The sequence below is a fragment of the Pipistrellus kuhlii genome, unplaced genomic scaffold (genome assembly GCF_014108245.1).
Source record: "Pipistrellus kuhlii isolate mPipKuh1 unplaced genomic scaffold, mPipKuh1.p scaffold_m20_p_8, whole genome shotgun sequence".
Lineage (NCBI taxonomy): Eukaryota > Metazoa > Chordata > Mammalia > Chiroptera > Vespertilionidae > Pipistrellus > Pipistrellus kuhlii.
The window spans coordinates 46,369,540-46,389,469 of NW_023425584.1; the positions used below are offsets into that span (position 1 = coordinate 46,369,540).

The following is a 19,930-nucleotide window of genomic DNA, read 5'->3' on the forward strand; positions in this document are numbered from 1 at the left end:
TGCCTGTGAAAATACCTCGTTCTATGTAGAGAGACTGAGGCTGCTTATTACCTAGCGATGATGAGCAGACCACCAGCGTTGTGACAACCGATGCAGATGCCTCCGGGGTAAAACAAAGGTTTACATATTACACAAGCAATTTAACTGTTTTCTAAACATATTGCCAAGACAGTGGGAGTTGGCAGCCCACACTGTGTTTTAGGTTTTGGAGACTTGGATTAGAAGTGACTGCTGATTATGAACCTTTTTATTTGTCTTCCGTGCACAAGCAACATGGTAACCCGGCAGAGAATTCTTCGAGGCACTTAACCTTGTCTTCCTAGCTTCCCGAGATCACAGGCACAAATCACTCGACAAAAGTAAGGTGAGGGTCTTGTGCATAGATAACCGCGCGAGACAACTTGCCCTGACCCTGAAAGAGCTCCGCAAAGTGAAATGTTTTATAATCCCTCTCTGGGCAGTAGGCAAGGAAGAAAAGAAAAGAGTTTGGGCAAAGATTATCCGAAAGGAAGAAAGAGACTCATTCGGGGGTTCCCGTTGAAACACAATAAAGAACATAATTAACTTTGCGATTCTTTGTGTTTTTCATTTGACTGCAGGGAGGAGATGAAAGAGGACTGCTAAGCCTTGCATTCCACCCCAATTACAAGAAAAATGGAAAGCTGTATGTGTCTTACACCACCAACCAAGAACGCTGGGCCATGGGGCCGCATGACCACATTCTTCGGGTTGTGGAATACACGGTGTCCAGGTATCACTGAAGTGCACGGAGGCATACATACTTTTCCATCTTCTTTTCCCTATACCTCTTCATCCTTTTTTGTTTTGAAGTTACAAAGAGATAGCCACACAGTGGCAATAATTAAAACCCGCAATCTCCATCTTGCTTAAACCCCCATGCCTGTCTTTATAGAAAACTGGAAACACACACACACACACACACACAACGATAGCTTGGGCACTTTTTCTCAATTATCTTGCAATCTAAATGCTACTTGTGAGGGTTGGAAAATAACGTAATTTTTTGGTGGTTTTTTATTAGCCCCATTTCAAGTCTGTGATTCCTTATTTACAGGCCAGGTGTCTGCTTCCCTAGGTGTGTACTCGTTACTTTCCAGCGGCTTCGCCTTCCCGCGCTCACAGTCGTGGTCTTGTTTCTGCCCCGCCATGCAGGAAAAACCCCCACCAGGTGGACCTGAGGACCGCCAGGGTCTTTCTCGAAGTCGCAGAGCTGCACAGGAAGCACCTGGGGGGACAGCTGCTCTTCGGCCCCCACGGGCTGCTGTACATCATCCTCGGGGACGGGATGATCACACTGGATGATATGGAAGAGATGGATGGGTTAAGGTAAAAAAAAAAAAAAAAAAAAAAAAAAAAAGTCAGGTTCCCACTTGATGTGAAAGTGCCAGGGAATGAAAAGCAGTCTGCGAGTTGTGTCCCCCGGGTTAAACGTTTAACTTGGTTTTCATGCCTGCATTGGGGATGTGAAGAGGCACTCAGTAGCATGTGATGTGATTTTTTTTTTTGAAAGTCGCTGCACTTTGATGACCTAACATAACGTAAGGCTATGCTGACATCCTTATCTGAGCCAGTATTTAGCCTTCTCTTCTATCCACGCACGAAGCAGAGTGAGAAGGCAGACGCAAACAGCGCCTCTTCTCTGCGTGTCCACACTGCTGCCACCACCCTGCAGAATGACCGACATGCTCCGAGGAGTTTCTTGCAGAACACAGACTAGATGGGTCAGAAAAAAAAAAAAAAAAGAGGACAGGCGCAAACAGCAGCCCCCTCCTGGGGGTGCAGCCTGTGGCCACTTGTCTGAAAGCAGACTGCCCCTTGCTTTATTTCCCGCCGTATGGAATTGGGAACTGGAATGATTTGGTCTCAAACAGGGGCATGGCCTGTAGAGCAACCTATCTGCATTTGGTTTTGGTGAGACATATAATAAAAAAGAAAGCACTCGCCGGAACTGGTTTGGCTCAGTGGATAGAGCGATGGCCTGTGAACTGAAAGGTCCCAGGTTCGATTCCGGTTGTGGGCACATCCCCAGTGGGGGATGTACAAGAGGCAGCTGATCGATGATTCTCTCTCATCGATGTTTCTAACTCTCTATCCCTCTCTCTTCCTCTCTGTAAAAAATCAATAAAATATTAAAAAAACACACACACACACAAAAAAACACACGAAATCACTCATGTTATCCTCCTGTTTCCCAGTGACTTCACCGGATCTGTCCTCCGGCTGGACGTGGACACAGACATGTGCAACGTGCCTTATTCCATCCCCAGGAGCAACCCGCACTTCAACAGCACCAACCAGCCCCCCGAAGTGTTTGCCCACGGCCTCCACGATCCAGGCAGGTGAGAGCACCCGCCGGCTGCTGGCCTGCGTGAGCGCCAGGCTGGGACTCGGGAAAGGAGAAAAGACAGACAGACAGACAGATGGGTCCAGACCCAGAGCAGCAGGAGTGGTGCTCAAGGCTGTGCCGCTAAAAATCACACAGGCTCACTATCCACGCCAGTAGTTAGCACTCTCCTCTGTGAATGCACGAAGCAGATTTAGGAGGCTGATGAGACATGAAAAAGGACAAATTTCATGGAGAAAAATTGCCTTCACGTTTTGGAGGGCTATTATTAGGGAAGCACAGTGGGCCAGTGCCATGATTCAAACTCCCATCTGAATAATCAGAGAGATAATAAACCTCTTGTCTCCTTAAGTCCGTCTACTACACGATGCTTTCCTTGCATATTAAATGGGGGTGGTAAGCGCTACCTTGCAAGGATGCTGCAATGATTAAAAGCGTGCAGCTACAAGCAAGTCATGAAACAGGGTCTGACACACACACATGGTAGATTTTAAATAAATTATAGTTCTCACTTTCATGGCTTCACTTAATATACATATGATGATACAGTACCCACTTATAAGGAATTGACTAAACATTAGCATTCTTTTCCTTGAAAAAAAAATCGCAAATACTAAAGGAATGCTAAATGAAATACTGATCACTTACTAGAATGAACCATAAAGAAAGGAACTCTAAAGAAGAATGTAGAGTGAAAAGCTTGGGACACACTTTTAAAAAGCGATGAAGTCTACTAACGTAATTCTGTGAGGAAAGCTTCACCCGATCCGTGATCTGCTGGTCGTACCAAGGGCCATCGGGCCACGCCGACTCCTTTATTGGCCACAGAATTATTGCTATTTAATGTTTATGGAGTGTTCACTGTGTGCAAGGTGAGCAGTTTTCGAACTTTTTAGTTTTATAATCCCTCGTGCCCTTCATCTCCCCTCCATCAAAGTCCACGTCTACAGTTCATTTCCTTTTTGGCATCTCAGCAGATCTTTAAAATCTGGGCGACAGGGAATACTTAAGGTGGGTTCAGGATGTGGAGGAAGCTGTCACATTCCATTCCCGCAGCTCAGCTCTCGCAGATACCACCACAGAGCAGCAGCACTTTGAAGTCCAGCGGCCTGAGTCACCACAGTCCCGCCGGCACTCTCGGGCGCCCTTCCCGGGGGTCCCGGACCCTCCGTGTAAAAACACCGTGGGGGGCACGTTACAGGCCTGACGTAGGGCCGGGCGCCTGGGCTGCGGTGCCCCCTCCGCCCCCCCGGCGGACGGCTGGAGACACACGCATGCCTCCCGCCAAGGTTATGTTGGAACATTTAATAAAGCAGAAAGGAAACTAAATCATTATTATTGGCTAGACATGAAGCTGGCTTTTAGGAAGCACCTGGGTGCAGAATACTGAGTTCAGTATCTTATGCTCCTTATCTCCTTATGCCTCTCGGGGTGCTCCGAGGTAGCTGGCATCAAGCCCCTTTCCCCCTTTTTTGAAGACTTTAAACTCTTTTTTTTTTTTTTTTAGTAGTTTTACTAGTAAGTTCACCACAAAATTAATTGGAATATAGAGAGATCTCCCATAAACCCCTTGCTGCTACACATGCAGAGGCTCCCCCGCTATTGCCAACCCCACCAGAGTGATCCATTTGTGACAGCAGAAGAGCCTGCATCAACTCATCATAGTCCCTCCAAGTCCACAGTTTGCATTAGGGTCCACTCGGTGTCACACCTTGTATGGGTTTGGACAAATGTATAACACATACCTGCCTTTACAGTATCAGACAGAGAAGCTTCACTCTCAGCCTCTCCTTTACATAAGAAACTAAAGGTTCGAAGAGGCACGTGGGTCTCAATGGATCTAATATTCAGCCAGAGGAAAAGTCTCATGGCTCCCCCCCCGCCCCCTCGCAACAAGACCATTGGGAGACCTGGACTTTTCTTCCAGATTTGCTCTTTCTTACCAGAAAGAGGGCACACCTTTTTGTTTTTTATTTGATGGTTTCATCTGAAAAAGAAAAGCAATATAGGAACATTTGCTCACCCTGTGTGGATTTAGTTCCACCTTCAGTCACAGCATGTGGATGTCATGATCCCTGCCAGGCATTGTATTCTGTGAGTCCTTGGTTTAAAGAGGACAATTGAGAGACTGTTGTCCCAGAACAGCTCTCCCATCTCTGGCAGGTCAGGCTTATGGTTTCCCTAAGATGGATGGAGCATTTGGAGGCAACAGTTTCTGTTTTGTTGTTTTTCAAATAATTGCAACATGTTGCCCAAGACCCAGAACCTACTCTCAGATTGTTTTATTTCTTAATTTATTGATTTCCCAAAGGGTTTTTGTTTTTAAATGTGTATACCTATATATTTTTGCCTAATACAGTGATTTTTAGAGGATGATTTGGCAATGTCTAGAAACATTTTGGGTTTTTACAACTTTATAGGAAGGAATTATGCTACTGACATGTAGCAGGTAGAGGCCAGAGATGCTGCTAAAGGTCCTACAATACCCAGGACAGCACCCCACCCACCACGACCACCATTACCACAACCCACCAAAGTGTCAATAATGACAAAGTTTGGGAAACCTAAAAACAATGCAACACCATCTTCCACATTTGTAGGAACTTCAAAATTATAGTATTCAACTTTATTCTTCCTCAACCCAAACTCCTCATGCCTAATTCCTCATTGACTTAACCATTGAACAAATATCCCCAGGTTGGAACTAAGTAATACAGAGATGAAGGTGGAAGTGGCTCCTGTCCTCGTGGAGGTTATAGTCAGTGACTTAAGTCACAGAAATATTCTGGCCCTGAACATGAAGACTACAGTCCACTGAAAGACCTCAGTGGTTGTGGGACCAGCTTCATTGTGTTCCCTAAATTGGAGTGCACACTTTCCTTTGGTAGAGCAGCCCAAGTTTTAGAATGTAAGGGGTTCCATGGAAGACACACAAAACTAATACAACAACTAATTTTATATTGTGTGTTGCCAGTGTGGGTTGTTGCTGATTCTTATACTTACCAGTTTATTGTACATGTGAAATTCTATCTAATAAAAGAGTAATATTCAAATTACTGTCACTCCAATACAGAAGATGGCCTCCCCCATGTGGTCAAATATGGCTGCCCCCATGTGGACACAAAATGGCCTGCAGGGGAGGGCAGTTGTGAGCTTTTAGGGGTGACCAGGCCAGCAGAGGAGGGCAGTTGGGCATGACCAGGCTAGCAGAAGAGGGCAGTTGGGGGGGGAAGTGGGAGGACCCAGGCCTGCAGGGGAGAGAAGTTGGATGAGGGCAGGTCCGCAGGGGAGGGCAGTTAGGGGTGACTAGGCCAGTACAGGAGGGCAGTTGGGGGTGACCAGGCCTGCAGGGGAGAAAAGTTAAGGGCAGTCAGGCAGAGGCAGGCAAGCAGTTAGGACCTAGCAGTCCTGGATTGTGAGAGGGATGTCTGACCGCCCATCAGACATCCCTCAATGGGTCCCAGATTGGGGAGGGTGCAGGATGGGCTAAGAAACGCCCCCTACCCTCATGCACGAATTTCATGCACGAATTTCAAGGCCTCTAGTTCCTTAATAACAGATTAGCAAGTGTTTGAAGTCAGTGTGCACATTCACAGTGTAAGGAGATACCCAGAGAAATTAAAAACTCTTCTCTAGAGATCATTTAAGATTCAGCAGATACACAAACACATCAGGATGTTTCCTTCAGCCTCTTCTAGCGGATCCAAACCAAGTAGCCCAAAGGCCCTGCCAGCCCACAAAGACCTCTGTATCAGAACTGTCCAGTCTGAGCTTGGAAGACACAGATAGGAATTCATGGGTGTCCCCTTTTGTTACACAGATGTGCCGTGGATCGACATCCCACTGACATCAACATCAATTTAACAATACTGTGTTCAGACTCCAATGGAAAGAACAGGTCATCAGCCAGACTCCTACAGATAATAAAGGGGAAAGATTATGGTGAGTACAGCATCCTTTATTGCTTTTGGTTTAGTTTGGTTTTATCTTATTTTAGTATATTAATTGAAGAGAAAAGGATTTCTGCAGAATGAGCACTGGGAAAGCATGAAAACACTGGCCTAACAGTGGTGAAGGAGTGAATTGCTCACTTTTTAAAGGTCCGGGAACTCTTATAAGCCCCCAGGGTTCCATTGGGGTAATTACCTTTCCCACAGATTAAATGGTGCTCGGTAAATCCAAAAAAATGTAATGGACCTTCAAAAGTTAGCAGTTTATATTTTGCTCATCTGAAAATCAAGATGAATAACTTCTATTTATATAATATACAAGGGGAACTTGTCTTAACATCTTATATACAGAGCAAAAAACAAGTGTTAAGTGTAAGGAATTTTTCAATAACCAGCATGCTGGTCTTAGCAATTAGGAAAATTATAAGTGTTTCAAATAAGAATGTAACTTTTTTTAAATGTGTTTATTTTAGGGGAAACAAGGTAATATCCTTGCAAAGACATGTCATGGATGTGGGATGTTTAGACATTATTTTTAATAATGTGACTACTAGAGTTATTTAGAGATACATATAAAATATAAAATTGTATAATATGAAGTCAAAGATACTTAACATCTTTTAATGTTTTAGTATTTATCCCTTTTGGAGGAAGCAACATATCAAATATTATGATTTAAGAAACACAGTAGATTATTAAATTGCTTCTTCTATTTACTCATTAAATACAGATATTTATTCAGTACCAAGAATGAAGCAGCTGTGTTAGTTCATGTGGTATTCAGTTATTTTACTTTTTTTTTTCAGGTATTCATGTATGTGTGTGTGTATGCATCTTACAAAAGCCAAACCAAAGACTATGTGGTTTGGGAAAAAAAAAACACATAATGAGTCACTAGCTTGATGGAATTCCAGCTATATTTGTAAATTAAGCTAAATTCTACAAGCACATTATTTGGGGTTCAGCTGAAAATAGTTACAATACTGGCAGCCCTATGTTTATGTATTAAAAACACATCCACTGAATCTTTTCCCAATGTATACATATATCAAATCACCACGATATACACTTTAAATATCTTACAATTTATGACCTAGCCAGTTTGGTTCAGTGGAAAGAGTGTCAGCCTATACACCGAAGGGCCCTGGGTTCAATTCCAGTCAAGGGCATGTAACTCAGTTGCAGGCTCAATGCCCCGCCCTGGGTGGGACATGTGCAAAGGCAACCAATGGATGTGTCTCTCTCACATCTATGTTTCGATCTCTCTGTCTCCCTCCCTCCCACTCTCTCTGAAAACAGATGGAAAAATATCCTGAGGTGAGGATTAACAAAACAAAAACAAATAAATATCTTACAATCTTATTTGTTAATTATACCTCAATAAAACTGAAAACAACAAGTAACCACAGCCATAGTGCTTACTACATGCCAGCCCTGGTAGTAAGCACTTTTAAACTTTACTCATTTCATTCACAGAACAACCCTGTGTGATAGGCACTAGGCCACATTGTACAGATGAGGAAAGTGAGATACAGAAAGATTAAATATCACACAACATAAAGTGGCAGGGCCTGGATTTGAACCCCAGAGTTCAGCAGCCTGACTCCAGAGTTTATGTCCTCAATCATTCAAATAGTCTACATCAAGGTGTCTGTATAGTGGTGAGCATAGCTGCCTTCCAAATAGTCTACATCTCAGAGTACTGGTTATTTAAAATCTTTTCTACGTCTTATAATATCATATTCATCATAATCACATGGGGGGGGGGGCTTTAAAATGACTGTCCACAAAAATTTGTGCCTAAAATACTGCCTATTGATAGTGACTTTATATTAAGCACATAATGTACTTAATGAGTAATAAGTAATTTTCAGATTGATTTATAACTGACTTCAAATCTTTTCCACTGCAATTAGTATATGTGTATTAAAGTATATAGTAACATATATGAAAAAAGTGAGGTCATGTCCATACACATGATTCAAAAGGAATGACTGCGTTTGGCTTTGTTAACCACACAACTCTATCAACAAAACTATTAAAATATTTTAAATGAAGATATTACTTGACTAAGTGACAATATTTGAAATGTGCAAATGTGGTTTTAAAGGCCTTTTATGCACTATACTTTTATTTTCATTAAAATGTGAACCTTTAAACAGTATATATATAATGTCTAGCTCCATTTACTAAATATATGCTGAAGCATTTTTATAAAAAAAATTCAGTATTAAAAATTCAGTATTATTTTTAAGTATTTTGGTTCTAACGTAAGTAACTATGGTTTCCAAAATATCCAGATTCTAATTGCATTAAAAACTTTCTAAGTCTTGGCAGTTATAATAACAGCAAGCACGTCAGAGCACTCCCATTTCATGAAGCTGTACGTGGAAGCCCTTTAAATTTACACCAGTTAAGCAACAGGAGTAACTCTTTTCACTAAGTATCTATAGCAAGGCTCTACCTCGTGCATGATGGAACACACTTCAGGGTTCTAGTAAATGACTGGAATCATCGTGGCTGGGCCTACATCACTTTTGCTTTTATGCAAATATGTTTCCTCTGATCTCATGCTATGTACATTTCTTTCCAGAAAGTGAGCCATCACTTTTAGAACTCAAGCTATTTAGCAGTGGTCCTCTGGTCGGCGGGTTTGTTTACCGAGGCTGCCAGTCGGAAAGGCTGTATGGAAGCTACGTGTTTGGAGACCGTGATGGGTAGGCGTCCTGATCCCATAATTTGACATATTGAATGACATATACATTGTGGTTAGGGGGCAGGCTGCCGTAAAGTATGCAAGTGCGTGTCTCCCTTTGGGGGTCAGCTCTGGGGGACACACACATATTATGTTTAGTTCCACTATTGTATGGTGGTCTGAAGAACTACCTAAGAGATCCTTTTTAAACAGCCATGATCAAGTTCATAGAATAATTTTCTCTGTGTACAACACCTCAAACGTAAAATCTTGGAATAATATAATATAATGATTATAGCAACAGGTTTAAAATAAACCATACCTTGATATTGCATCTTCATCAATCATAAAAAAATAATAATAATTTTCTTTAGTGAAGAGAAGTCCTCAGGACTTTTGAGCTTATGTAGGCTCTGCCCTTCATCCTTACCAAAAATTCGCCATGATAATGAGTAGTTTGGAAACTATGGCTTTATATGAGTTTATAAATATTTTAAAGATCATCTTGGTAGGCCGAAAATTTTTGCTTTTGCTTTTGATTTTCAGGACTTTGGGCAAGTTGATTAGTCTCAAGTGGTAGGGATGCTCCAAAATTAAATTTCGGTCTAAAGTTAAGGTCACATTGTGGATAATTATAAGAAATTCTGTGATGAAGCCCAAATTCAGAATCTTGTTTCCCAAGCCTCTGGCATTGGCAGAGCTGATATGCTTGGTCACTACAGGACTAGAGAAGTGTACTGACCCCCTAACCTCCCCCTGCCCTCTCTCTGATTGATAGCTCAGCATGGAGTCTAGTCCTAGAGAGGAAGTATCATTCTCTGGGTGAAGGGGCGGGCTTTTCTCAGACTCAGGTACATTGAGTGCCCTGGGGGAACAAAATCCTAACTTTAAGCACTTCCTCCCCACTGGGGAATTTCATAGCATTCACACACATGTTGGGCTATAACATTTTTTCCCTTTAGAAGCCAGGCCTAGGGCACAACAATTATTTATGGAGTGCTGTTTTAGACAACTGCTTGTGTTCTTTTAAGCAACTGTGTGTTTTTACTGTAGGTCTGTGGTATGTTTGTGTTGCAGGAATTTCTTAACGCTTCAGCAAAGCCCTGTGACCAAGCAATGGCAAGAAAAACCGCTCTGTCTCGGCAATGGCGGTTCCTGTCGAGGCTACTTCTCAGGTCACATATTGGGATTTGGAGAAGATGAATTAGGTACCGCACAAACTTTTCTATTAAGCTCCCTTCTCATCCCTTTGCCTGGGGGTTTTGTTCTGCTCGGAAGAATAAACACCACCCTGTGTTGGAAATGTAACCTAGAGCAAAGATGGCCTCCTGGAGAGATTTCAGATGGTCCAGTTATCTGTTGGGTTCTTTCAATAACCTTTCGGTAGGGGGCCTTTACATCTTATTTCCACTCCAGAAATATGTAAGTCAACAAAGCAGGAAAATGAGAGGCAGGAACAAAAGGAGAACTTTTGAATCCCCAGAGGGAAATTTTAAGTGTCTACTGATATTTTTGATGCACCTGAGTCATTTGTTTAGATTCTCTATCTGAAAACCTTCCCATTTATGCATGCCTCTTGGAATAAATTAAAAATTTGTTGTAATCCAAATTGCACTATCCTCTATTTCCTAATTTTCGTTTTGTGTCCATTGGGACATAAAATTTGTGCAAAATAATCTGAGTTTATTGATCTGCTTTGCAACAGAATGAAAATTATCTTTTTGTTGATGATCTACAGAATAACATACAATTTATTTGTTGGTATCTATAATAAAAACCTAAGTAATAGTTATGGTGGAACGACCAGAACAGCCAGTCTCTATGATGTGCACTGACGTTCAAAGCAGGAGCTGCCCCCTGGTGGTCAGTGTGCTCCCACTGGGAGAGTGCCACTCAGCCAGAAGCCTGGCTCATGGCCAGTGAGCACAGTGGTGGTGGGTGGTGGTGGTGGGAGCTTTTCCCTCCTCCACAGCAGCGCTAAAGAAGGAGTAGCTAGCGGAGCGGTAAGAAGCAGTGAGCAAGCAGGCAGTAAGGAGCTAGGGGTCCCAGACTGTGAGAGGGATGTCCAATGCCAGCATAGGCCTGATCCCCTGCGGGCCTAAACTGGCAGGCAGACATTCCCAGAGGGGTTCCAGACTGCAAGAGGGTGCAGGCTGAGCTGAGGGGACCCTCCCACCCACAGTGCATGAATTTCATGCACCGGGCCTCTAGTATCTCTATTATGTCTGCAAAAAAGGGTTAAAATTGGAATGTGATCAGAGTGGAGATACCATTAATTTTAAATTTTAGAGATAAATGTCACTTTCATAATACTGCCCTTTAAAGAAAAATGACAACTATGCCCCTTTAACATCAGAGATAAATTTCTCAGTGTTAAGAGAGAGTTGTGTTTCCCATTGAAATCAGAATATTTTCTCTAAAAGTACAGATTTGGTTTTCCTGCATCAAATGAAGGATTAGTCAGAAATCATTCCATGCCATTTTCTTACAGTAGGTTAACAAAGAAATCAGACAAGATTCCTTAAACACATAACACATATTTCAGAGCCACAGGAATATAATGATTCAAAGAAGAGAAATCCAATCTGTCCTTTTCTTGTTCCAGCATTGGAAGCATTTTACAATTAATTTTCCCTTGATAGTCTCCTTCTCTACTTATAGGACCCAGAAAGATACCCTTTTTCTCTTAAATTATCTGTAATGTAATTTACATTTCACTGGCCAACTCTTATTTGAAAATACAAATTAGGATTAACTTGCTTATGCCAGAGTTAGAGATGAATATTTAGATGCTGTGGCTGAATCGTTTAGATTTCCCCAGACCTTGCTACAAATGATTCACCCTCAGTCATTCTATTAACAGCAGTATCACTGGTTAAAATATCCAAGTTTCTGTCTACACTTAATACTATGTTGGGAGCAGAACCAACAAATAAAACATACACAGTCCTTCCTTCTCCAAAGCTATAATGTCATGTATATTTTATAATTAAAAATATACTTTCACTGAATATTGATTTAATGTGAAACTGGAAACTTAAGAGCCATTTAAGGAAATGAGTAAGTTTTGGAATATTTGAAAAAAAAGTATTAAAAATCTGTTTTTCCTATGTAGTTTTTAAAAATAATATTTGTTGACTTTAGAGAGGAAGGGAGAGGGAGAGAGAGATAGAAACATCAAGGATGAGAGAGAATAATTGATCGGCTGCCTCCTGCACACCCCACACTGGGGATCAGGCATGTAACTGACAAGTTAGGCATGTGCCCTGACAAGGAATCAAACCTGGACCTCCTGGTTCATAGATAGATGCTCAAACACTGAGCCACACTGGCTGGGCCTGTGTGTGGGTTTTTTAAACTATAAAATCAGGTTGGGTTTGTAGGAAGAATCAAATGAGGTAAACTATCTAAAGAACTTGAAAGTAAATGTAATTTTTACTTACATTCTTTTGCTTTTTAATTTCATTTTTAGTTTTTCTATTGTGTGTAAGTTTTAAGTGTATACCATGTCATGTCCATTTCAGGGTTTTCTTAATATGCAATATATAGAGGGGAATAGAGAAGTATAGAATAAATCAAGAACAATATAAAGAGGGGAATAGAGAAGTATAGAGTAAATCAAGAACTATCTCATGAATGAGAACCAAATATAAGTATTAAAGCCTTATAAACATGTAATCATAAGTATAGCTTCTAACTTCCTATTTGTGTTATCCACTCTGAATGAACACTGAATTACATGGAGGTACTGGTAATAAACAAGAGGGGATCTCTCCTGACAGGGTCTGCTGTCTGTTGTATTTCACCATCATGAACAGAGCCTAGGATCACAAGTGAGGGAGGCAGAATTGGGATTGAGCTTCAGGGTCTCTCTCCTTCTGTCTTTCCAAATTTTTATTTGTATTGTTTAAAAGCTAAACATTAAAAAGGTGCGAGTATCCCAATTCCATCTAGCCTCAAATTATCCATTAACAGTGACAAGGTAATCAAACCTTTCAGTCTTGGGCAGAATAAATCAAGATAAAACCTGCCATTCAACACTCATTCTACAAATATATTCTGTGCAAAGCTCTGCTCTAGGTATTGTGGATACGGCAGCAGATTTAAAAAATCTAAACTGCCGAAACCGGTTTGGCTCAGTGGTAGAACATCGGTCTGCGGACTGAAAGGTCCCAGGTTCGATTCCGGTCAGGGGCATGTACATTGGTTGTGGGCACATCCCTGATGGGGAGTGTGCAGGAGACAGCTGGTCGATGTTTCTCTCTCATCGACGTTTCCAGCTCTCTATCTCTCTCCCTTCCTCTCTGTAAAAAATCAATAAAATATATTTTAAAAAAAAAAGAATAAAAAATCTAAACTGTTGTCATGAAATTCATATTCTAAAAATATATACTGCATGTCAATTGGTAATAAGTGCTTAGGAGAAAAATCTAGTTGTGAAGAAGGATACAGATTGCTGGGGATTGGGACAAGTCCAATTTTTAAATAATGTAGTCAAGAAAGATGATGTGTAAGCACAGACTTAAAAGAGGGGGTGGGGGGTGAAACCACTGAGGATCTACTGAAAGACAGGAAACTGAGGCAGGAGCCTGGGTCAGGAACCTGCCTTGTATGGTCAAAGCCAAGAGGCCAGTGAAGCTAGAAAAAAGTGAATAAGGGGCAAAACATTGCAAATGAGGCAGAACAATAAGGGGCGAAGGGAGACAACACAGACCACTGTCAGAGCTTGGCTTTGCTCTGAGAGAGATCAGAAGCCATTGGAGGCTATCGAAACGAGTGCGATCCAATTCATGGGATCTAACTTACTTTATAAGAATCACTGTGGCTGGTATGTTGAGAGAAGACACAGAAGGACAAGGATAGAAGCAGGGTGATAAGGTTAGGAGGCTGTTGCCATGATCAGGGTGAGAAATTAATAGAGTAACAATGGAATGTGGAGAGAAGTGGGTGGAATCTGGGTGCAATGTGAAGGCAGACTAGTGAGACTCATAACTTTTAGGCAGGTGATCTTCCTGAGGGTGTGTGTGTGTGTGTGTGTATGGGTGGGGGTGTGTGCGTGCATGGGAGCACACACACACATACACATGTATAAATACATGTACTGTGGAATAATTTATTGTATTTCTCTCTACATAGGGGAAATTTACATTCTATCAAGTAGCAAAAGTATGACCCAGACTCACAATGGAAAACTCTACAAAATTATAGATCCCAAAAGGTAAGATTTCTTTTTGTATTCCTTTGCGTGAAGAAATATTCTTCTCCACATTATTTTAGTGCGTTCACAGTAGTGATAGGCAAATTACAATGAGCAACTGAGAAAGATGACTGCGCCTGTCCTGAGAGGACCCTCGGCCCCAGTCTGTGAGAGCCAGGCTGGACTATGTTGAAACTCAAAAGTCTTGTTGCTGTCACACATTCAGGTCGTTCTTGTTGCATGAGGGCAGCGTTATGTGTGTGGAATGAGTCCTCAGTTAAATGTGAGGAAGACCCAGATGTACGAGGCAGTGGCTTCGGCTCTCCTGGGGAAAACAATGCCCTCCCACCCCTTGTCTTTGAGAAAACAAGGAACACACTGGCAGACGTTGCAGCTGCTCACTGTGATTTCTGATAGGCAATCAGGGGAAGTTATTTTGGCAGTTCAACATCTGAGCCTCATTTCAAAACCTCCTGGAAGTTCACAGCTCGTATGCAGGTTTCTGTGACTAAACAAACAAAAACTAAAAACGTGTTTTTGTTATTTACCTCAGCAAAAAGGAGACTTGAATATTTTGGGTTTTTTTTTAAATATATATTTTATTGATTTTTTTACAGAGAGGAAGGGAGAGGGATAGAAAGTTAGAAACACTGATGAGAGAGAAACATCAATTAGCTGCCTTCTGCACACCCGCCACTGGGGATGTGCCCGCAAACAAGGTACATGCCCTTGACCGGAATCGAACCCGGGACCCTTCAGTCTGCAGGCTGAAGCTCTGTCCACTGAGCCAAACCGGTTTTGGTAGAGACTTGAATGTTTTAATCCTTAGAGGAGTATATTTATTCCTGTCCTGCTCCTCTCCACCCACCGATCACAACACACACACACACACACACACACACACACACACACACGGTGTTCAAATGATCTTGAATCGTAATTAGTCGTTAATGTCATGGATAAAACTGGACTATTAGGAGCTGCTAAAAGTATATTCTGTCAAATAGAAATTAGACACAAGTTTGGAAACAACTATCACAGAACCTAAGCATCCTCACAGGCACGGTCATTGTTGGGCACCAGCAGTCACGGGAGCCCGCTAGCCCCTGTGACGAGCTTCACATCAGTTCTCTGCTAACTTATCTTCATGAGCCCATTTGCAAACTTACGTTCCTGGGTTTCAAGTCTTTTAGAAGAATAAGTTCTAATAACCTGAAAAGTTTACCAAAAGCAGTACGGTAGCTCTATTTTAAAAATATTTTCCCAAGTTGTAAATTGTGTATCTTTTTTCTGGAAAAAAAAAAAAGTCACTAACAAAATGGAGATTCTTGCCCTTGTAGCACAAAACACTGTTTTTCCTGAGGCGCTTCACAACAAAAAGGAGAATACTCCGTTCTAAACCATCTTTCCAAAGCATCCCACCTAGACATCGGTCCCACAGTGATAGCATCCCTTCACTGCCTAAGGAACACGTTTGCTTTCACAGTGAGACGAGGACCGGCTGTGCCCTGCGGGGGTTCTTTTCCTCCTTGAATGTGAAGCCAGTTGTTCTCTTTGTGGAAAGCAAAGTAATGAATAAAAAAAAAAAAAAATGTCAGACACCACAGTAACTGTTGAAGTTGGCTCTAGGAAGAACGGAATCCAAACTCATGTTAATTCATAAAAACCAGCATTCTAATGATTCATAATGAGGCCTGGGGGTTTCGCTCAGATCTGACGCTCACCATTCGTTTCAAAATAGCCATTGTTATTCCATTACGTTCGTCCAAGTTGGTCTGCTTTTGCAAGCTTCCTGGTAGTGGTATAATGAATTCTCCCTCCTCCTCCTCCTCCTCCTCCTTCTCCTCCTCCTCCGGAAAATCTTTCTCTCTTCATCTGGATTGTTTAGTCTGTTGGTGGTGCACGGAGGTGAATTTTACACCTTCAACCCATTATTAGTGTCTAATTACGAGGGTTGCCATGAGGGACCTTGGCTTTGTGATCTGAGGGCCCCCTCTCATAGGGTGGTCTCTGAGTGACATACCTGAAAGGCCTGACTTCTCATTATGGTGCCTGTTTCTGGTGAGTCGTGTCATGTGTGGGGCCAGGGTTAAGATGTGTGTTTGGTTTTCAGGAGGTTGGGGGAGTAACAGAGCCCCAAAGACACGGTCCTTGTACACAGGCAGAGGCATACATTTCAAAATCAAACTGACTGTAAGAAAACAAATGTTTTCATAAACATTTGTTGGGAGCCTCGTTCTGTTTTGATTTGGATGCCAACGTTTATTATTACAGTATTTCGGCCTAGATGAATTGAATTTCTATATGAGTAGACACTTTCGTGTATGTGAGCGGGATTATTTTGCAAACACAAGCTAATTACTGGCCTTGCAGTATTCAGAGTATCTGCTTCAAAGCAAAAGTGTTTTTCTAAAACTTTTGAGGGAGAAAAAAAGAAAGGAAGGAAGGAAGGAAGGAAGGAAGGAAGGAAGGAAGGCAGGCAGGCTCATCAATTGAAAAAACAATATATAGACATTTTTTGTCATATCCCAAATCCATCTCAAATTAAAATCTTAGGTTAACTCTAGTCTGTGGAGGAGTCCCAGATTTGTAATGTTTGCATAATACCTTTCAAACATGAATTGACTCCTGGCCCTGGAAGAGAGGAACAACAAATTATAAAAATATTCTATATTAGATGTCACAGAAGTTATTTTCTTACCATAGGATTTGTTTGTTTCTATTTTTCCCTACACACGCACATGCACACTCACACACAGTAACTCACATTCAAGAAAGATGAGGGAGTTTATAAACCATTTGTAATATTCTTAAGTTCCTTTGACAAAAGCAGGCAAACTTCCCTAAGGACAATGTGGTCTGAGGCTGTATGTTACACAGTCATTTACATAAGTGCAAAATTATGTACAGTGGGCGGCCTTCTCAGAAGAGGGTGGTAAGATAACCTCTTATAAACATCAAATGCTGCCCTCGCTGGTTTGGCTCAGTGGATAGAGTGTCAGCCTATGGACTGAAGAGTCCTGGGTTCGATTCCAGTCAAGGGCACAGACCTTTGTTGCAGGCTTAATCCCCGGCCCTGGACAGGGCATGTGCAGGAGGCAAGCAATTGGTCTGTCTCTCTCACATAAGTGTTTTTCTTTCTCTGTCTCTCCTCCTTCCTTTCTCTCTCTCTCTCTAAAAACCAAAGGAAAAATATCCTTGGGTGGGAATTTTTTTAAAAAAATCAAATGCCATTATTTATCACGAAAGAAACTTCAGTGAGAACACAACCAGCTTTCTCTATGGCTTCGATAGAACTCTGGAGTCGTTTAAGGAAAAAAGCAGAACATTTCACCTCGGTGTTAGTATCCTCCGAGTGGAGCATTACATCTTGTGGTGGAGTTGCATTAGGATCAAGTCCACAACAATCACCCAGGGTGCTGGGCCCACGCACTGGGTCCCCCACAGTCCGTAGGATGGGTTTTCATGCCCTACTTGGGAGCTCTTTCAGCCAGCAGTTCCAGAAAAGATTCCAACCCAGTGAGCACAAGGCCTGGGCCACAATTCGTGTTTCACATAGTAGTGCCCCCTGAGACTGGCAGAGAGAAGCAGCAGGTCTAGCCTGATAGGACAGAGAGTCCACTGGTCTTGTCTCTGACTCTCCCTTAGTGTGGGCCCAGGGCTAAGTGGGTTCCCAAGGTGTGTCCCTTCTCCTTTGCTATGGAACTGAGTTCACGCTGCCCTACACCCTTTCTGCACAGGGCTATGGAGGTCATTAAATACTACATTTAAAATGTTAAACTCTGAGTATTGTTGGTATTCAGTACGTGCACTGAAGAATTATTTTCAGGTGACCTCTCAACATTTAAGTTTGTGTTAGTTCCAAAGTTAGGGTAAAGGTGTCCGTGGAGCTGTAAAGAGCTCTTCATACATAGCTTTCAAATATCCAAGGCATGCCTTGCATGCTTGCTCTTTATGAAATCTTTTCAGGGTCAAACAGTGCTCCTGGGGGATAGAAACTAGAGAATTCCAAAAAGAGTTATGCATTTTCCAAGCTTTATTATGTGTGTGTGTGTGTGTGTGTGTGTGTGTGTTGTTGTTGTTGTTTTGTTGTTGTTTTTTTGCACTTTTGACAAAGGTTCTTTCATTTTTGTTTCAGATGAACTAAAAGCAAATGACTTTTTTTTTTTTTTTTGTAATTTTGAAACATTGCTGGGGTCCTTTCTCCAGGGATTTACATAACAAAATCATTCTTAATCGTGTTGATTTAATTACTGTGTACCCAGTCGTGCTGTATTTTAACATACGGCTTATCTGTTACCCAACCAAGTCCCACAGACCGTTCCCTTAAGGGGTCTATAAATGAACAATGCAAATTCCAAGCTGGAGAGGTCATTTTACAGAAACGCTGTACCTCAGACTCCTGTGTGACCAATATCAAAACCTGCTCCTCTTGCCGCCTCCCTGCCGCTCCCCTCCACGGCCCCGCTTACTGCTCATTGTTTATTTTCTTAAAAAATCTTCATCCTACTCCTTATTATACTGGATGCTGAAGAGTGCTTTATTAAAAAAAAAAAAAAAATCACTTCATAAGAGGAAATTGGTTCTGTTTATCCTCCGCCTGTGTCTCAGGGAGCCGGCAGGCAGCTCTGCCATCCCAAAGAAAGCCACGCATAATAGGGAGGCTTTAGCCCAAAAAGCCAGTCTAGTCCCAATTCATCAGTCAAAGTTTTATGCAAGTGGCCCCCCTAGGTTGATAAATCCCCACAGTGCCTGTTGACCCAGCTGCCAAGCCTCTTGCTGCAGGCGGTGTTTTCATGGCCACCCTGACAGTAATACAAACTGTTTAGCAGCTCCATTGACCTTTCAGCTATTAACAGGGACACAGCCTCCGCTAGGGACTAGTTTTCAAACATGACAGAATTTCTTAACACTAGAGGTCATGAACAAGTATATGCCCTATAAAAATCCATTCAGCATGGTGGATTTGAAACCTGAAAGACCAGGAAGCATGTCCCACAGTTTGGCTATCGTTATTTTGTTACATATCCAATAACTGAAAAAATGGATACTATATCTGCCAGGGTGTATTTTACTCTTAATGTACTGCATTGTATGTTGTGATGCACAATATCCTTTTAACCAACAAATCCTTTTCTAAGCTGTAAGGCAGCATCTGAAGTTTTAAAGAAAAACATTACCAAAAAATGGGGTGAGAGCAAAGTCAAAATTTCTAATGAACGGATAAGCATGCATACATATGTATGGCAAGAGCCTAAGCATAACTGGAATTTTATTCATACTTTACCAAGATTTGCTTATGTGGTTTTTTTTTTGTTTGTTTGTTTGAAGTATTTGCTTATGTTTTTGAATAAACTATCCTTATGGAATCCATACAATGCTATATGAAACCATCACAAATTTCAAAATGAATAGAAAATATTATATAATAATTTAAGGAAAGAAATATCTAAATTACCATGTTATTTTTAAATAGTTATATAATTCTTCTTATATGAATATCTTATTTCCTGGAGACATGATCCATGACCACAGCATTCAAAGGAATTTTCTGCTTTGTACTATGTAGTATACTCTTTCTTAAATTACCAAATTTAAATGTTAGAATACCAGCTCCTAGAGTAATTACATAGATTGCTTTAAAAACTTGAATTACCACTTATAAATGGCATTTGTTGAAAGGACATAAAATGGAGAATATGAACAGAGAAGAACGTATTCTT

At 41.6% G+C, this 19,930-nt stretch overlaps 1 protein-coding gene across 3 annotated transcripts in view; it reads left to right on the forward strand.

Annotated features, from left to right (window-relative positions):
- Positions 1–19,930, forward strand: part of LOC118711397 (hedgehog interacting protein) — an 86,365-nt gene that overhangs the window by 56,480 nt on the left and 9,955 nt on the right. For all 3 annotated transcript variants that reach the window (XM_036424436.2, XM_036424437.2, XM_036424435.2), the window contains exons 5-11: positions 600–751; positions 1,174–1,347; positions 2,217–2,360; positions 6,186–6,307; positions 8,909–9,032; positions 10,088–10,218; positions 14,147–14,228. In XM_036424436.2, the coding sequence (XP_036280329.1) occupies positions 600–751; positions 1,174–1,347; positions 2,217–2,360; positions 6,186–6,307; positions 8,909–9,032; positions 10,088–10,218; positions 14,147–14,228 (929 nt within the window). The remainder of the gene's footprint in view (positions 1–599; positions 752–1,173; positions 1,348–2,216; positions 2,361–6,185; positions 6,308–8,908; positions 9,033–10,087; positions 10,219–14,146; positions 14,229–19,930) is intronic.